This window comes from Panulirus ornatus, chromosome 11, assembly GCF_036320965.1.
Source record: "Panulirus ornatus isolate Po-2019 chromosome 11, ASM3632096v1, whole genome shotgun sequence".
NCBI lineage: Eukaryota > Metazoa > Arthropoda > Malacostraca > Decapoda > Palinuridae > Panulirus > Panulirus ornatus.
In genome coordinates this window covers 17678737-17696201 of record NC_092234.1, presented here as the reverse complement: position 1 = coordinate 17696201, position 17465 = coordinate 17678737, and the positions used below count along the sequence as shown (strand labels likewise).

The 17465-nt window shown below is 45.2% G+C and overlaps 1 protein-coding gene across 5 annotated transcripts in view; it reads right to left on the bottom strand.

The window, feature by feature from the left end:
- LOC139751345 (insulin-like peptide 7) overlaps window positions 1-17465 on the bottom strand; it is a 77623-nt gene that overhangs the window by 44680 nt on the left and 15478 nt on the right. For 3 of the 5 annotated variants that reach the window (XM_071666704.1, XM_071666700.1, XM_071666702.1), the window contains exon 2: window positions 13594-13679. In XM_071666704.1, the coding sequence (XP_071522805.1) occupies window positions 13594-13679 (86 nt within the window). Of the gene's footprint in view, window positions 1-13593; window positions 13680-17228; window positions 17341-17411; window positions 17453-17465 lie in introns of those variants that run through there. The other 2 variants (XM_071666701.1, XM_071666703.1) reach the window with 2 other exon arrangements.

The window sequence follows — 17465 nt, the reverse complement described above, 5'->3', positions numbered from 1 at the left end:
CAGCCCCCCGCTCCCGCCCCTTTAGTCGCCTTCTAAACACCTCAGGAATACATGGGAAGATATTTTTCTCCCCTATCCCCAGGGGATAAATATATATATATATATATATAAATATATATATATATAATATATATAATATATATAAGATATAATTTTTCTTTGCTTTGTCGCTGTCTCCCGCAGTGTTGCGAGGTAGGCGCAAGGAAACAGATGAAAGAAATGGCCCAACCCACCCCCATACACATGTATATACATACTCCCCACACCAAATATACAATACCTACACACTTTCCATGTTCTCCCCAGAAACCGCTTCACATGCCTTGACTCAATCCACTGACAGCACACGTCAACCCCGGTATACCACATCGCTCCAATTCCACTATTTCCTTGCCCTCCTTTCACCCTCCTGCAATGTCACATGGCCCTGATCACATCAAAATCTTTTTCACTCCATCTTTCCACCTCTAATTTGGTCTCCCACTTCTCCTCATTCCCTCCACCTCTGACACATATTTCCTCTTGGTCAATCTTTCCTCACTCATTTCTCCATGTGACCAAACCATTTCAAAACACCCTCTTCTGCTCTCTCAACCACACTCTTTTTAGTACCACACATCTCTTACCCTATTATTACTAACTCGATCAAACCACCTCACACCACATATTGTCCTCAAACATCTCATTTCCAGCACATCCACCCTCCTGTGCACAACTCTATCTACAGCCCATGCCTCGCAACCATATAACATTGTTGGAACCACTATTCCTTCAAACATACCCATCTTTGCTTTCCAGGATAACGTTCTCAACTTCCACACATTTTTCAATGCTCCAAGAACTTTCGCCCCCCTCTCCCACCCTATGATTCACTTCCGCTTCCATGGTTCCATCCGCTGCCAAATCCATTCCCAGATATCTAAAACACTTTACTTCCTCCAGTTTTTCTCCATTCAAACTTACCTCTCAATTGACTTGTCCCTCAACCCTACTGTACCTAATAACCTTGTTCTTATTCACATTTACTCTCAGCTTTCTTCTTTCACACAATTTACCAAACTCAGTCACCAGCTTCTGCAGTTTCGCACACGAATCAGCCACCAGAGCTGTATCATCAGCGAACAACCGACTCACTTCCCAAGCTCTCTCATCCACAACAGACTGCATACTTGCCCCTCTTTCCAAAACTCTTGCATTCACCTCCCTAACAACCCCATCCATAAACAAATTAAACAACCATGGAGACATCTAGCACCCCTGCTATAAGCCAACATTCACTGGGAACCAATCACTTTCCTCTCTTATTACATGTACACATGCCTTACATCCTCGATAAAAACTTTTCACTGCTTCTAACAACTTTCTTCCCACACCATATATTCTTAATACCTTCCACAGAGCATCTCTATCAACTCCATCATATGCCTTCTCCAGATCCATAAATGCTACATACAAATCCATTTGTTTTTCTATGTATTTCTCATACATTCTTCCAAGCAAACACCTGATACACACATCCTCCACCACTTCTGAAACCACACTGCTCTTCCCCAATCTCATGCTCTGTACATGCCTTCGCCCTCTCAATCAATACCCTCCCATATAATTTACCAGGAATACTCAACAAACTTATACCTCTTTTATTTGAGCACTCACTATTATCCCCTTTCCCTTTGTACAATGGCACTATGCAAGCATTCCGCCAGTCTTCATGCATCTCACCATGAGTCATACATACATTAAATAATCTTACCAACCAGTCAACAATACAGTCACCCCTTTTTTAATAAATTCCACTGCAATACCATCCAAACCCACTGCCTTGCCGGCTTTCATCTTCCACAAAGCTTTTACTACCTCTTCTCTGTTTACCAAATCATTCTCCCTAACCCTCTCACTTTGCACACCACCTCGACCAAAACACCCTATATCTGCCACTCTATTATCAAACACATTCCACAAACCTTCAAAATACTCACTCCATCTCCTTCCCACATCACCACTACTTGTTATCACCTCCCCATCTGCCCCCTTCACTGATGTTCCCCTTTGTTCCCTTGTCTTATGCACTTTATTTTCCTCCTTCCAAAACATCTTTTTTATTCTCCCTAAAATTTAATGATACTCTCTCACCCCAACTCTCATTTGCCCTCCTCTTTTTCACCTCTTGCACCTTTCTCTTGACCTCCTGCCTCTTTCTTTTATATATCTCCCACTCCTTTGCATTATTTCTCTGCAAAAATCATCCAAATGCCTCTCTCTTCTCTCTCACTAACAATCTTAATTCTTCATCCCACCACTCACTGCCCTTTCAAATCTGCCCACCACCCAAGCTTCTCATGCCACAAGCATCTTTTGCACAAGCCATCACTGCTTCCCTACATACATCCCATTTCTCCCCCACTCCCCTTACGTCCTTTGTTCTCACCTTTTTCCATTCTGTGCTCAGTCTCCTGGTACTTCCTCACACAAGTCTCCTTCCCAAGCTCTCTTACTCTCACCACTCTCTTCACCCCAACATTCTCTCTTCGTTTCTGAGAACCTCTACACATCTTCACCTTCGCATCCACAAGATAATGATCGAAAATCCCTCCAGTTGCACCTCTCAGCACAATAACATCCAAAAGTCTCTCTTTTGCGCGCCTATCAATTAAGACGTAATCCAATAACGCTCTCTGGCCATCTCTCCTACATACATATGTATACTTATGTATATCTCTTTTTAAACCCGGTATTCCCAATTACCAGTCCTTTTTCAGCACAAATATACAAGCTCTTCACCATTTCCATTTACAGTACTGAACACCCCATGTACACCAATCATTCCCTCAAGTGCCACATTACTCACATTTGCATTCAAATCACTCATCACTATAACCCAGTCTCGTGCATCAAAACCACTAACACACTCACTCAGCTGCTCCCAGAAGACTTGTTTTCATGATCTTTCTTGTCATGCCCAGGTGCATATGCACCAATAATCACCCATCTCTCTCCATCCACTTTCAGTTTTACCCATATCAATCTACAGTTTACTTTCTTACACTCTATCACACACTCCTACCACTCCTGTTTCAGAAGTAGTGCTACTCCTTCCCTTGCTCTAGTCCCCTCACTAACCCCTGACTTAACTCCTAAGACCTCCCCAAAAAGAGGGCAAAAGAGAGTTGGAGTGAGAGAGTATCACAAGGGAATAAATGGGAACATCAGTGAAGGGGGTTAATGGGGAGATGATAACAGGTAGTTGTGATGTGAGAAGGAGATGAAGTGAGTATTTTGAAGGTTTGTTGAAAGTGTTTGATGATAGAGTGGCACATATAGGGTGTTTTGGTCGAGGTGGTGTGCAAAGTGAGAGGGTTAGGGAGAATGATTTGGTAAACAGAGAAGAGGTAGTAAAAGCTCTGCGGAAGATGAAAGCCTGCAAGGCAGCAGGTTTGGATGGTATTGCAGTGGAATTTATCAAAAAAGCGGGTGACTGTATTGTTGACTGGTTGGTAAGGTTATTTAATGTATGTATGACTCATGGTGAGGTGCCAGAGGATCGGCAGAATGCCTGCATAGTGCCAATGTACAAAGGCAAAGGGGATAAAAGTGAGTGCTCAAATTACAGAGGTATACGTCTGTTGAGTATTCCTGGGAAATTGTATGGGAGGGTATTGACTGAGAGGGTGAAGGCATGTACAGAGCATCAGACTGGGGAAGAGCAGTGTGGTTTCAGAAGTGGTAGAGGATGTGTGGATCAGGTGTTTGCTTTGAAGAATTTTTTTTTTTTTTTTTTTTTTTTTTTTTTTTTCATACTATTCGCTATTTCCCGCAATAGCGAGGTAGCGTTAAGAACAGAGGACTGGGCCTTTGAGGGAATATCCTCACCTGGACCCGGTCTCTCTTCCTTCTTTTGGAAGAAAAACGAGAGGGGAGGATTTCCAGCCACCCACTCCCTCCCCTTTTAGTCGCCTTCTACGACACGCAGGGAACACGTGAGAAATATTCTATCTCCCCTATACCCAGGGGAAAAAAAATTTATTTATATATATATATATATATATATATATAATTGTTGTTCGCTGATGATACAGCGCTGGTGGCTGATTCATGTGAGAAACTGCAGAAGCTGGTGACTGAGTTTGGTAAAGTGTGTGGAAGAAGAAAGTTGAGAGTAAATGTGAATAAGAGCAAGGTTATTAGGTACAGTAGGGGTGAGGGTCAAGTCAATTGGGAGGTGAGTTTGAATGGAGAAAAACTGGAGGAAGTGAAGTGTTTTAGATATCTGGGAGTGGATCTGTCAGCGGATGGAACCATGGAAGCGGAAGTGGATCATAGGGTGGGGGAGGGGGCGAAAATTTTGGGAGCCTTGAAAAATGTGTGGAAGTCGAGAACATTATCTCGGAAAGCAAAAATGGGTATGTTTGAGGGAATAGTGGTTCCAACAATGCTGTATGGTTGCGAGGCGTGGGCTATGGATAGAGATGTGCGCAGGAGGATGGATGTGCTGGAAATGAGATGTTTGAGGACAATGTGTGGTGTGAGGTGGTTTGATCGAGTAAGTAACGTAAGGGTAAGAGAGATGTGTGGAAATAAAAAGAGCGTGGTCGAGAGAGCAGAAGAGGGTGTTTTGAAATGGTTTGGGCACATGGAGAGAATGAGTGAGGAGAGATTGACCAAGAGGATATATGTGTCGGAGGTGGAGGGAACGAGGAGAAGAGGGAGACCAAATTGGAGGTGGAAAGATGGAGTGAAAAAGATTTTGTGTGATCGGGGCCTGAACATGCAGGAGGGTGAAAGGAGGGCAAGAAATAGAGTGAATTGGAGTCATGTGGTATACAGGGGTTGACGTGCTGTCAGTGGATTGAAGCAAGGCATGTGAAGCGTCTGGGGTAAACCATGGAAAGCTGTGTAGGTATGTATATTTGCGTGTCTGGACGTGTGTATGTACATGTGTATGGGGGGGGGGGGTTGGGCCATTTCTTTCGTCTGTTTCCTTGCGCTACCTCGCAAACGCGGGAGACAGCGACAAAGTATAAAAAAAAAAAAAAAAAAAAAAAAAAAATATATATATATATATATATATATATATATATATCCCTGGGGATAGGGGTGAAAGAATACTTCCCGCGCATTCCTCACATGTCGTAGAAGGCGACTAAAGGGGAAGGGAGCGGGGGGCCAGAAACCCTCCCCTCCTTGTATTTTAACTTTCTAAAAGGGGAAACAGAAGAAGGAGTCATGCGAGGAGTGCTCATCCTCCTGGAAGGCTCAGATTGGGGTGTCTAAATGTGTGTGGATGTAACCAAGATGAGAAAAAAGAAGAGATAGGTAGTATGTTTGAGGAAAGGAACCTGGATGTTTTGGCTCTGAGTGAAACGAAGCTCAAGGGTAAAGGGGAAGAGTGGTTTGGGAATGTCTTGGGAGTAAAGTCAGGGGTTAGTGAGAGGACAAGAGCAAGGGAAGGAGTAGCACTACTCCTGAACCAGGAGTTGTGGGAGTTTGTGATAGAGTGTAAGAAAGTAAATTCTAGATTGATATGGGTAAAACTGAAAGTTGATGGAGAGAGATGGGTGATTATTGGTGCCTATGCACCTGGGCATGAGAAGAAAGATGAGAGGCAAGTGTTTTGGGAGCAGCTGAATGAGTGTGTTAGTGGTTTTGATGCACAAGACCGGGTTATAGTGATGGGTGATTTGAATGCAAAGGTGAGTAATGTGGCAGTTGAGGGAAGAATTGGTATACATGGGGTGTTCAGTGTTGTATATGGAAATGGTGAAGAGCTTGTATATTTATGTGCTGAAAAAGGACTGGTGATTAGGAATACCTGGTTTAAAAAGCGAGTTATACATAAGTATACATATGTAAGTTGGAGAGATGGCCAGAGAGCATTATTGAATTACGTGTTAACTGATAGGCGCGCGAAAGAGAGACTTTTGGATGTTAATGAGCTGAGAGATGCAACTGGAGGGATGTCTGATCATTATCTTGTGGAGGCGAAGGTGAAGATTTGTAGAGGTTTTCAGAAAAGAAGAGAGAATGTTGGGGTGAAGAGAGTGGTAAGAGTTAGTGAGCTTGGGAAGGAGACTTGTGTGAGGAAGTACCAGGAGAGACTGAGTTCAGAAAGGAAAAAGGTGAGAACAAAGGAGGTAAGGGGAGTGGGGGAGGAATGGGATGTATTTCGGGAAGCAGTGATGGCTTGCGCAAAAGATGCTTGTGGCATGAGAAGTGTGGGAGGTGGGTTGATTAGAAAGGGTAGTGAGTGGTGGGATGAAGAAGTAAGATTATTAGTGAAAGAGAAGAGAGAGGCATTTGGACGATTTTTGCAGGGAAAAATTGCAAATGAGTGGGAAATGTATAAAAGAAAGAGGAAGGAGGTCAAGAGAAAGGTGCAAGAGGTGAAAAAGAGGGCAAATGAGAGTTGGGGTGAGAGAGTATCATTAAATTTTAGGGAGAATAAAAAGATGTTTTGGAAGGAGGTAAATACAGTGCGTAAGACAAGGGAGGAAATGGGAACTTCAGTGAAGGGGGCTAATGGGGAGGTGATAACAAGTAGTAGTGATGTGAGAAGGAGATGGAGCGAGTATTTTGAAGGTTTGTTGAATGTGTTTGATGTTAGAGTGGCAGATATAGGGTGTTTTGGTTGAGGTGGAGTGCAAAGTGAGAGGGTTAGGGAAAATGGTTAGGTAAACAAAGAAGAGGTAGTAAAAGCTTTGTGGAAGATGAAAGCCGGCAAGGCAGCAGGTTTGGATGGTATTGCAGTGGAATTTATTAAAAAAGGGGGTGACTGTATTGTTGACTGGTTGGTAAGGTTATTTAATGTATGTATGATTCATGGTGAGGTGCCTGAGGATTGGCGGAATGCTTGCATAGTGCCATTGTACAAAGGTAAAGGGGATAAGAGTGAGTGCTCAAATTACAGAGGTATAAGTTTGTTGAGTATTCCTGGTAATTTTTTTTTTTTTTTTTTTTTTTTTTTTTTTTTTTATACTTTGTCGCTGTCTCCCGCGTTTGCGAGGTAGCGCAAGGAAACAGACGAAAGAAATGGCCCAGCCCCCCCATACACATGTACATACACACGTCCACACACGCAAATATACATACCTACACAGCTTTCCTTGGTTTACCCCGGACGCTTCACATGCCTTGATTCAATCCACTGACAGCACGTCAACCCCTGTATACCACATCGCTCCAATTCACTCTATTCCTTGCCCTCCTTTCACCCTCCTGCATGTTCAGGCCCCGATCACACAAAATCCTTTTCACTCCATCTTTCCACCTCCAATTTGGTCTCCCTCTTCTCCTCGTTCCCTCCACCTCCGACACATATATCCTCTTGGTCAATCTTTCCTCCCTCATTCTCTCCATGTGCCCAAACCATTTCAAAACACCCTCTTCTGCTCTCTCAACCACGCTCTTTTTATTTCCACACATCTCTCTTACCCTTACGTTACTTACTCGATCAAACCACCTCACACCACACATTGTCCTCAAACATCTCATTTCCAGCACATCCATCCTCCTGCGCACAACTCTATCCATAGCCCACGCCTCGCAACCATACAACATTGTTGGAACTACTATTCCTTCAAACATACCCATTTTTGCTTTCCGGGATAATGTTCTCGACTTCCACACATTTTTCAAGGCTCCCAAAATTTTCGCCCCCTCCCCCACCCTATGATCCACTTCCGCTTCCATGGTTCCATCCGCTGACAGATCCACTCCCAGATATCTAAAACACTTCACTTCCTCCAGTTTTTCTCCATTCAAACTCACCTCCCAATTGTTTTCTAAATTGTTTCTTACATTTTTCATATGTATATATATGTATGTGTGTGTGTGTGTGTGTGTGCGTGTGTGTGTGTGTGTGTGTGTGTGTGTGTGTGTATATATATATATATGTATATTATCCCTGGGGATAGGGGTGAAAGAATACTTCCCACGTATTCCTCGCGTGTCGTAGAAAGCGACTAGAGGGGACGGGAGCGGGGGGCCGGAAATCCTCCCCTCCTTGTATTAACTTTCTAAAATGGGAAACAGAAGAAGGAGTCACGCGGGGAGTGCTCATCCTCCTCGAAGGCTCAGAGTGGGGTGCCTAAATGTGTGTGGATGTAACCAAGATGTGAAAAAAGGAGAGATAGGTAGTATGTTTGAGGAAAGGAACCTGGATGTTTTGGCTCTGAGTGAAACGAAGCTCAAGGGTAAAGGGGAAGAGTGGTTTGGAAATGTCTGGGGAGTGAAGTCAGGGGTTAGTGAGAGGACAAGAGCAAGGGAAGGAGTAGCAATACTCCTGAAACAGGAGTTGTGGGAGTATGTGATAGAATGTAAGAAAGTAAATTCTCGATTAATATGGGTAAAATTGAAAGTTGATGGAGAGAGGTGGGTGATTATTGGTGCATATGCACCTGGGCATGAGAAGAAAGATCATGAGAGGCAAGTGTTTTGGGAGCAGCTAAATGAGTGTGTTAGCGGTTTTGATGCACGAGACCGGGTTATAGTGATGGGTGATTTGAATGCAAAGGTGAGTAATGTGGCAGTTGAGGGAATAATTGGTATGCATGGGGTGTTCAGTGTTGTAAATGGAAATGGTGAAGAGCTTGTAGATTTATGTGCTGAAAAAGGACTGATGATTGGGAATACCTGGTTTAAAAAGCGAGATATACATAAGTATACTTATGTAAGTAGGAGAGATGGCCAGAGAGCGTTATTGGATTACGTGTTAATTGACAGGCGTGCGAAAGAGAGACTTTTGGATGTCAATGTGCTGAGAGGTGCAACTGGAGGGATGTCTGATCATTATCTTGTGGAGGCTAAGGTGAAGATTAGTATGGGTTTTCCTGGTAAATTATATGGGAGGGTATTTTTTTATTGATTGTGAGGGTGAAGGCATGTACAGAGCATCAGATTGGGGAAGAGCACTGTGGTTTCAGAAGTGGTAGAGGATGAGTGGATCAGGTGTTTGCTTTGAGGAATGTATGTGAGAAATACTTAGAAAAGCAAATGGATCTGTATGTAGCATTTACGGATCTGGAGAAGGCATATGATAGAGTTGATAAAGATGCTCTGTGGAAGGTATTAAGAATATATGGTGTGGGAGGCAAGTTGTTAGAAGCAGTGAAAAGTTTTTATCGAGGATGTAAGGCATGTGTACATGTAGGAAGAGAGGAAAGTGATTGGTTCTCAGTGAATGTAGGTTTGCGGCAGGGGTGTGTGATGTCTCCATGGTTGTTTAATTTGTTTATGGATGGGGTTGTTAGGGGGGTGAATGCAAGAGTTTTAGAAAGAGGGGCAAGTATGCAGTCTGCTGTGGATGAGAGAGCTTGGGAAGTGAGTCAGTTGTTGTTCGCTGATGATACAGCGCTGGTGGCTGATTCGAGTGAGAAACTGCAGAAGGTGACTGAGTTTGGTAAAGTGTGTGAAAGAAGAAAGTTAAGAGTAAATATGAATAAGAGCAAGGTTATTAGGTACAGTAGGGTTGAGGGTCAAGTCAATTGGGAGGTAAGTTTGAATGGAGAAAAACTGGAGGAAATAAAGGGTTTTAGATATCTGGGAGTGGATCTGGCGGCAGATGGAACCATGGAAGCGGAAGTGAATCATAGGGTGGGGGAGGGGGCGAAAATTCTGGGAGCCTTGAAGAATGTATGGAAGTCGAGAACATTATCTTGGAAAGCAAAAATAGGTATGTTTGAAGGAATAGTGGTTCCAACAATGTTATATGGTTGCGAGGCGTGGGCTATGGATAGAGTTGTGCGCAGGAGGGTGGATGTGCTGGAAATGAGATGTTTGAGGACAATATGTGGTGTGAGGTGGTTTGATCGAGTAAGTAATGTAAGGGTAAGAGAGATGTGTGGAAATAAAAAGAGGGTGGTTGAGAGAGCAGAAGAGGGTGTTTTGAAATGGTTTGGTCACATGGAGAGAATGAGTGAGGAAAGATTGACCAAGAGGATATATGTGTCTGAAGTGGAGGGAACGAGGAGAAGTGGGAGACCAAATTGGAGGTGGAAAGATGGAGTGAAAAAGATTTTGAGTGATCGGGGCCTGAACATGCAGGAGGGTGAAAGGCGTGCAAGGAATAGAGTGAATTGGAATGATGTGGTATACCGGGGTCGACGTGCTGTCAATGGATTGAACCAGGGCATGTGAAGCATCTGGGAAAAACCATGGAAAGTTGTGTGGGGCCTGTGAGTTTCGGTGCATTATTACATGACAGCTAAAGACTGAGTGTGAACGAATGGGGCCTTTGGTGTCTTTTCCTAGCACTACCTCGCACACATGAGGGGGGAGGGGGTTGTTATTCCATGTGTGGCGAGGTGGCAATGGGAACAAATAAAGGCAGACAGTATGAATTATGTACATGTGTATATATGTATATGTCTGTGTGTGTATATATATGTGTACATTGAGATTTATAGGTATGTATATTTGCGTGTGTGGACATGTATGTACATACATGTGTATGCGGATAGGTTGGGCCATTCTTTCGTGTTTCCTTGCGCTACCTCGCTAACGTGGGAGACAGTGACAAAGCAAAATAAATAAAATATAATAAATAGATACACAAAACACGCACAGCACACTTTATGACCTGTGGTCTCTCCTGGTGGACACAGCTGGCTTCCAGAGAGCTGTGATTGCTTCAAAGAATATCTTTTGTGGGGCTCCCACAGACTCCTGGGGCAGAAAGATAAGGTAGGATGGGAAGATGTTCATCTTACATGAAAAGGAGAAAATTTGGAAAAACAGAAAGATGTTTTATGAATATAAAATGTTGAGAATTAGAAAAAGAAGATTGGGTGAGGGAAAAAAACGGTGCAAGAAGTGAGGTATCCCTGAAATCTGAGGCCAGTTTAACAATGACTGTCAAAGTACAGTTTAATCCAGTGGTGGGGAGGTTCTGGCTCTGCATAGTAACTAAAAAGAATCAAGTTCAAAGTGATGTGATAAATATTCCCAATTGCCCTATACAGGCACAGAGTTGGCCCTCTAACCCTCTTGAATAGATAAAATATGGTTTGAACTCTACGCAACTGACTAAATGCTTGCCCCATCATCTATTTCACAACATGAAACTCAGTAAGCCACTGCCTCATGATTACTGCGAGGTTGTTGGCATCTCGAAGTTGGACTGCTGGAATGTCAATTCCTTTCTCTATAACACAGCTTTGTAGTTCTCTACCTTCTTTCCTAATACCTTTGATCTACTTTCCAAAAGGCAGGTTTTCTACATCCTCCATAACAATCAGATTATTTTTTTGCTCTTCCTCTTTACTTATCTCTTGAGCCCTTTACCATGTTTAATTACAGCCTTGATAAGGATGTTTATCTGAAGTTGAAATAATGGACATAAAGAAAAGCATGCACTTCACCAAGGACGAATGTCTACATTACCGAAATGCTGAGAAATTACAAAATATTCTGGCTGAGGTTACTGTGAAAGGTAAACGGGATGACAAAGCCCCACAGCTTCAGGATAACTGTAAGGAAGACAAGTTTTCAACTGTCGAAGAATGAACAGCATCTCAGTGCACAGATAAAATGTTCAGAGCCAATCAAGAGGTACATTAAACCAAAACTCATGAGGAATAGTCCTAACAAATAACAAGAAAGGCCAACATTTGTGAGTGAATGCTGTGCAGCATGTTTCCCTCCATATTTCAACTCCTGAATGGAGACTTGAAAACTACCATAACTCATTGAAATAATATGTATTAGTAGCAAAATTTAAACATCTGGTGATCTTTGACCACAAAAGGCCAATTCGGTCATCATAAATTTCTCAGCATCACAAGACATTTGTGAAAGACATCTTTGTGCAATACTTCATGAAGTCTGGCTGAAGATGGCCAAGTAATAGCCCCCCAATTTTTTCTTTGGTAACCTCTGACCCCTATAATAGTCAAAAGATAACCAAATTACAGGTTCCATCAGTAGGGTGGCACCAAAAAACAGACGAAGAATGGCCTCATTTCTTCACATCTTCTCTAGCTAGCGTTTATGTATAATGCACTAAAATCACAGCCCCTAACCATAGCCAAGCATCACAACCCTTCCAATGGTTTTCCCCTGACCACTTCATATGCTCTTGTTTTACTGAGTGCCAGCATGTTAACCCCTGTATACCTCCACTTTCTATCCCATGCAAGTCTCACACTCAAGCATCTAGAAAGCATGTTTCATCTCATTGCTTTACTCTCTCCACATATGTACATATATCCTTTTAGTAATCTCTCAATATATAGATGGGATGTATGTACATGTATCCTTTTAGTCAATCACTCAACCTCTCCATATGTCCAAACCATTTCATTATACTGTACTGTGATCTGCTTTCTCATTCATACTCTAATTTCTACTGCAATGGCATTCCTTACCCACAGTACATATTGTTGTCAGGCACTTAATTTCTAATACATCCATCCTCTTCCAATGTTTATCATATATTTGCAGTAAACCTTCCACGTCATCTTGCCTACATATTTTCTGGATCTATAAATGCCACATACAGATCCTTCTCTTTCTCCAAGTATATCTCACTAAAATTCTTCATAGAAATCACTTAATTCCACAAATCCTCTACACGATGCATGCCATCACTTCCTTAATCACAACTTTCCCATAAAACTTAGTAGGCATACTCAGCAGACATACAACTCTTGATTTGAGCATTCATTTTTCTCCCCATTGCCTTTATGTAATGGCACCACAAGCATTCTGCCAGTCCAGAGGCATTTCATCTTATGCCATACATGAACTGAAAATCCTGAATAACTAATCAGTAAAACTGTTACTTCCTTTCTTGAAAAAATCATTGGCAATGCCATCCAGAGCATCTGCTTTCCCAAACATCATCTTATGCAGGGTTTTTACCATCTCTTCTCTTTTCACCAACCATCTCCCATGGCTCTCTCACTCCACATGCCTCCTCATTCCAAACATCCAGTATCTACCATCCTAACATACAACACATTCAGTAGTCCTTCGAAACACTCAATGCATCCTCTATCTGTCTTGTATCACTTCCCCATCTATTCCCCTCAGTGATGCTTCTATTTGTTTTCTTTTTCTCATCACACTATTCAACCCCTTCCAACACATTTTCATTATCCCTGAAGTTTGCCCTCTTTTTCAGCCCTTGCATTTTCTTTACCTCCTCCCACTTCCTCCTGCACATATTCCAATCACCTGCACACCTTCCTTGCAGCTACCACACATACAAATCTCTCACTAACAATTTAATTCCTTATCCCAACTCTCACTACCGTCTTACATGCCAAATCCCACCTTTCGCACACCACACATTTCACCTGCATCTGATGATGGGGAAAATTGAGCCATGGCTAAAATTTGAATAAAATAATCTCTAATCCTCTAAGATAAGTTCCATCAGCTATGTTCCGCTGAGTGCTGTAAGTACTTAATTTGCTAGAGTCACGCATAAGAATTACAATCAAAAACAATACTGAGATCAAATTAAATCTAAACCTCTGCACTATGAGGTTGGAGTGTTACCCAGTTGATAAAGGACTAATGTGGCCCTAGAATACTAATATCCAAATCTCCATGGTAGCTCCATGTACACCCATCCCTTAGAAAGAGTGACTCTACCTGCTCTCAATCTCACGCATGAGGTCAGGGTCAAGAGCCCACGAAGAGGTCACCAGAATCAACGCAGTCGCCAGCACCAAAACCACCTGTAGAGAGATTACAATGTTACAATGTTAGCACAGATCAGATATCAGTGGGTCAAGTGCTTAAGGACAGTTTGTATATACTAACACACTCAACTTACCTTCCTCTCACACAGGTACCATAATTGCCCCACAGAGCATACAACAGCTTTCCTAACCCTTATAGCCACCACAACTGCCCCTCAAAGTATGATTTACCTTTCACTCAGAGTAACTTTAACTGTCCCTTACAACAAACATAATTGCCCCTTACAGTGTACCTTACAAAGAGAATAATTTCCCTGGGACTCTGAGCTATCACCTTCTGATCACTGCCAACTTAGATGCCCCATACAGCTTCCACAAATACCCCTCAGTGCCAGCAATCCCTCTCAGCCACCTGGAACTCAAAGCAACCAGGCCCACAAAGCCAGCAGGTACTTAAGAGTGAACAGAGGAGCCTCCTCGTCCCTAAAGTCACCGGGTTCTCACAGCCATCAGGCTCCCAGAGCCACCTGGCCCTTAAAGCAACTAGGCACTTAGAGCCACATGGTCATAGCCACCAAAACCTCAAAACCACCAGGCCCTCAGAGCCATCTGATCCCCAGAGCTGCCAGGCCGTTAGAATTGCCTGGACCTCACAGATGCCAGGCCCTCAAAGTCAGCTAGCCTTAAAGCCACTAGGCCCTTCAAGACACCTGCCTCTCAGAGCAGCCTGGACCTCAAAGTCACCCAGTACTCTTAGAGCCACTAGATCCTGAGAGCTACCAGATTCTGAGATTCACAAACACCTGAAAGCCACCACACCATGACTGCCACCAACCCATGACAGCTACCACGCCCTCAATCACTTGCTTCTCAGAGCCACTTCTTCCTGAGAGGCACCAGGCTCTGAGAATCACTGAGTCTTGAAAACAACTTAGCCCTGAGAGCCACCAGCCCTTCAAGGACACTAGGCCCTAAAAGCTACCAGGAATTCAAAGCCAGAACGCCCTCAGAGCCACCAGGCCCTTAAATGTCGCTTGGCCCTAAGAATCACCAGGCTCTGAGAGACATCAGATCCTCAGAGCTACCAGGCTCTCATAACCACTAGGCCCTAAAAACCACCAGCCCCTGAGAGGCACCAGGGACAACTAACAGCACCTGTGAACCACCAGGGACACCTAACAGTCCCTGTGAGCCACCAGGGACATCTACCAGCCCCTGTGAGCCACCAGGGACAACTACCAGCCCCTGTGAGCCACCAGGGACGTCTACCAGCCCCCGTGAGCCACCAGGGACAACTACCAGCCCCTGTGAGCCACCAGGGACATCAACCAGCCCCTGTGAGCCACCAGGGACACCTACCAGCCCCTGTGAGTCATCAGGCTTTCCGAGCGACTTGTTCCAAAGAGGCGCCAGCAGGTTCTAAAATCACTATGCCCTGATAACTTCTAACCCCTGAGAGCCACCTGGCCCGCCAGCAAGCCCTGAGAGCCATTACACCATGGAAGGCACCAGCCCGTCAGGAGCTACCTGGCCCTCACACCTTTTGTGTACAGGCTGCTCTTGTTTTCCCTCGTCACTTGACACCCACCGCCCACACACCCGTCACCAGCCGCCCTCCCGCACCCTCGCTGAGCTACGAGGCGGCCACGCGAAATCTAGGCCAGCTTAAGAGATTTCAACCCTACGTTCAAATTCCGTTTACCGTGTCGACACTATTGACGTAGATCGTACCTGCCTCGTCTGCTGCTGACGTCTACTGGAAGGCTCTGTCGCCTCCAGATACTGGCTAATGAGGTAGCTTTGAACGATCATGAAGATCTTTGCCTCATGAGCGTCATTATGGTCAGCGTTAGTAAGAGGTGGTGGGTGTGGCTAATAGTAGTAGGTGGTGGGTGTGAGTGTGGATGTCAGTAGGAGATGGTAGGTGGGTGTGAGTGTGGGGTATTAGAAGGAGGTAGTGGGTGAGGGTGTTAGCAGAAGGCGGTGGGTGTGGGTGTTAACAGGAGGCGGTGGGTGTTAGTAGGTGGCGGTGGGTGGGTGTTAGTAGGAGGTGACGGGCGTGGGTGGCAGTAGGAGATGGTGGGTGTGGGTGTTAGTAGGTGTTGGGTGTGAATGTGGGTGTCAGTACGAGATAGTGGGTGTAGGTGTCAGTAGGAGGCGTTGGGTGTGATGGTGGGTGTCAGTAGGAGGTGGAGGGTGTGGGTGTCAGTAGGAGATGGTGGGTGTGGGTGTCAGTAGGAGGTGTTGGGTGAGTGTGGGTGTCAGTAGGAGGTGGTGAGTGTGGGTGTCAGTAGAAGGTGGTTTGTGGGTTGGTGTCAGTAGGAGGTGGTGTGTGTGTGTGAGTAGGTGGTGGGAGTGAGTGGATGTCAGCAGGAGGTGGCAGGTGGGTGTAGGGTGTGAATGTGGGTGTCAGCAAGAGGTGGCCGGTGTTGCGAGTGTGGGTGTCAGTAGGAGGTGGTGGGTGAGTGTGGGTGGCAGTAGGTGGTGGGTGGGTGTCAGTAGGTGGTGGGTGGGTGTGACTGTGGGTGTCAGTAGGAGGTGGTGGGTGGGTGTGAGTGTCAGTAGGTTGCGGGTGTATGTGCGTATGGGTGTCAGTAGGAGGTGGCGGGTGGATGTCAGTAGGAGGTTGTGGGTGTGAGTGTCAGCAGGTGGCGGGTGTGTGTGAGTGTGGGTGTCACTAGGAAGTGGTGGGTGGGTGCGAGTGTGGGTGTCAGTAGGTGGTGGGTGGGAGTGAGTGTGGGCGTCAGCAGGAGGTGGTGGGTGGGTGTGAGTGTGTGCGTCAGTAGGAGGTGGTGGGTGGGTGTGAGTGTGGGTGTCGGCAGGAGGTGGTGGGTGTTAGTGTGGGTGTCAGCAGGAAGTGGTGGGTGTGTGTGTGGGTGTCAGCAGGTGGTGGTGGGTGTTTGCAGAAGGCGGGTGTGTGTGAGTGTGGATGTTAGTACGAGGAGGCGGGTGTGTGTGTGTGTGTGTGTATCAGTAGAAGGTGGCGGGTGCGTGTGAGTGTAGGTGCCAGCAGGAGGTGGCAGGTGTGTGTGGGTGTCAGGAGGTGGCGGGTGACTATGAGTGTGGGTGGGTGTGAGCAGGTGGTGTGTGTGAGTGGGTGTCAGCAGGAGGTGGCGGGTGTGTGAGTGTAGGTGTCAGCAGGAGGTGGCGGGTGAGTGTGGGTGTCAGCAGGAGTGGCGGGTGGGAGTGCAGGTGTCAGCAAGGTGGCGGGTGGGTGTCAGCAGGAGTTGGCGGGTGGGTGCGAGTGTGGGTGTCAGTTGTAGGTGGGTGGGTGTGTGTCAGGCGTGGGATCACACCATCAGCTGAGGTAATCCATTCAACAATCGTCATTATGGTGGTGTTACCCGCCAGCCGCCACCTGCTGCCTGTACAGTGCAAGATCTTAACAACGACACCACACACACACTGGCTCACCTCACCTGCCATGACCAATGTATCGCCAGAGCCACAAGGAAAAAAAAGAGTCTTAGTCGTTGTTGAAGATGTGGTACGAAAATAATTCTCTCTTAATCTGACGCCACAAACATCCTACACCTGTTTGATCTGGCTTGTGGTGACAATGGACTAAAAGCGTTGGCGCCCAACCTGTACAAAATTGCTCCATTTGGAGATAATTTGGCAATTTTGAAGGGGTAATGAACACTTAAGTATGTAGTGAAAAGCACATTAGACGGATGACAAGGTGTGTAAGGGTTGGTGATAACCGTCGTGAGGATATTATTCCATGAAAATGCAACTTTCTGCAGTCTTCCACCTGCAGACACTGACCTGCACCGTCATCAACAAACGACTGCGGCCAACATGGCAGTCTCGCCAGCTGAC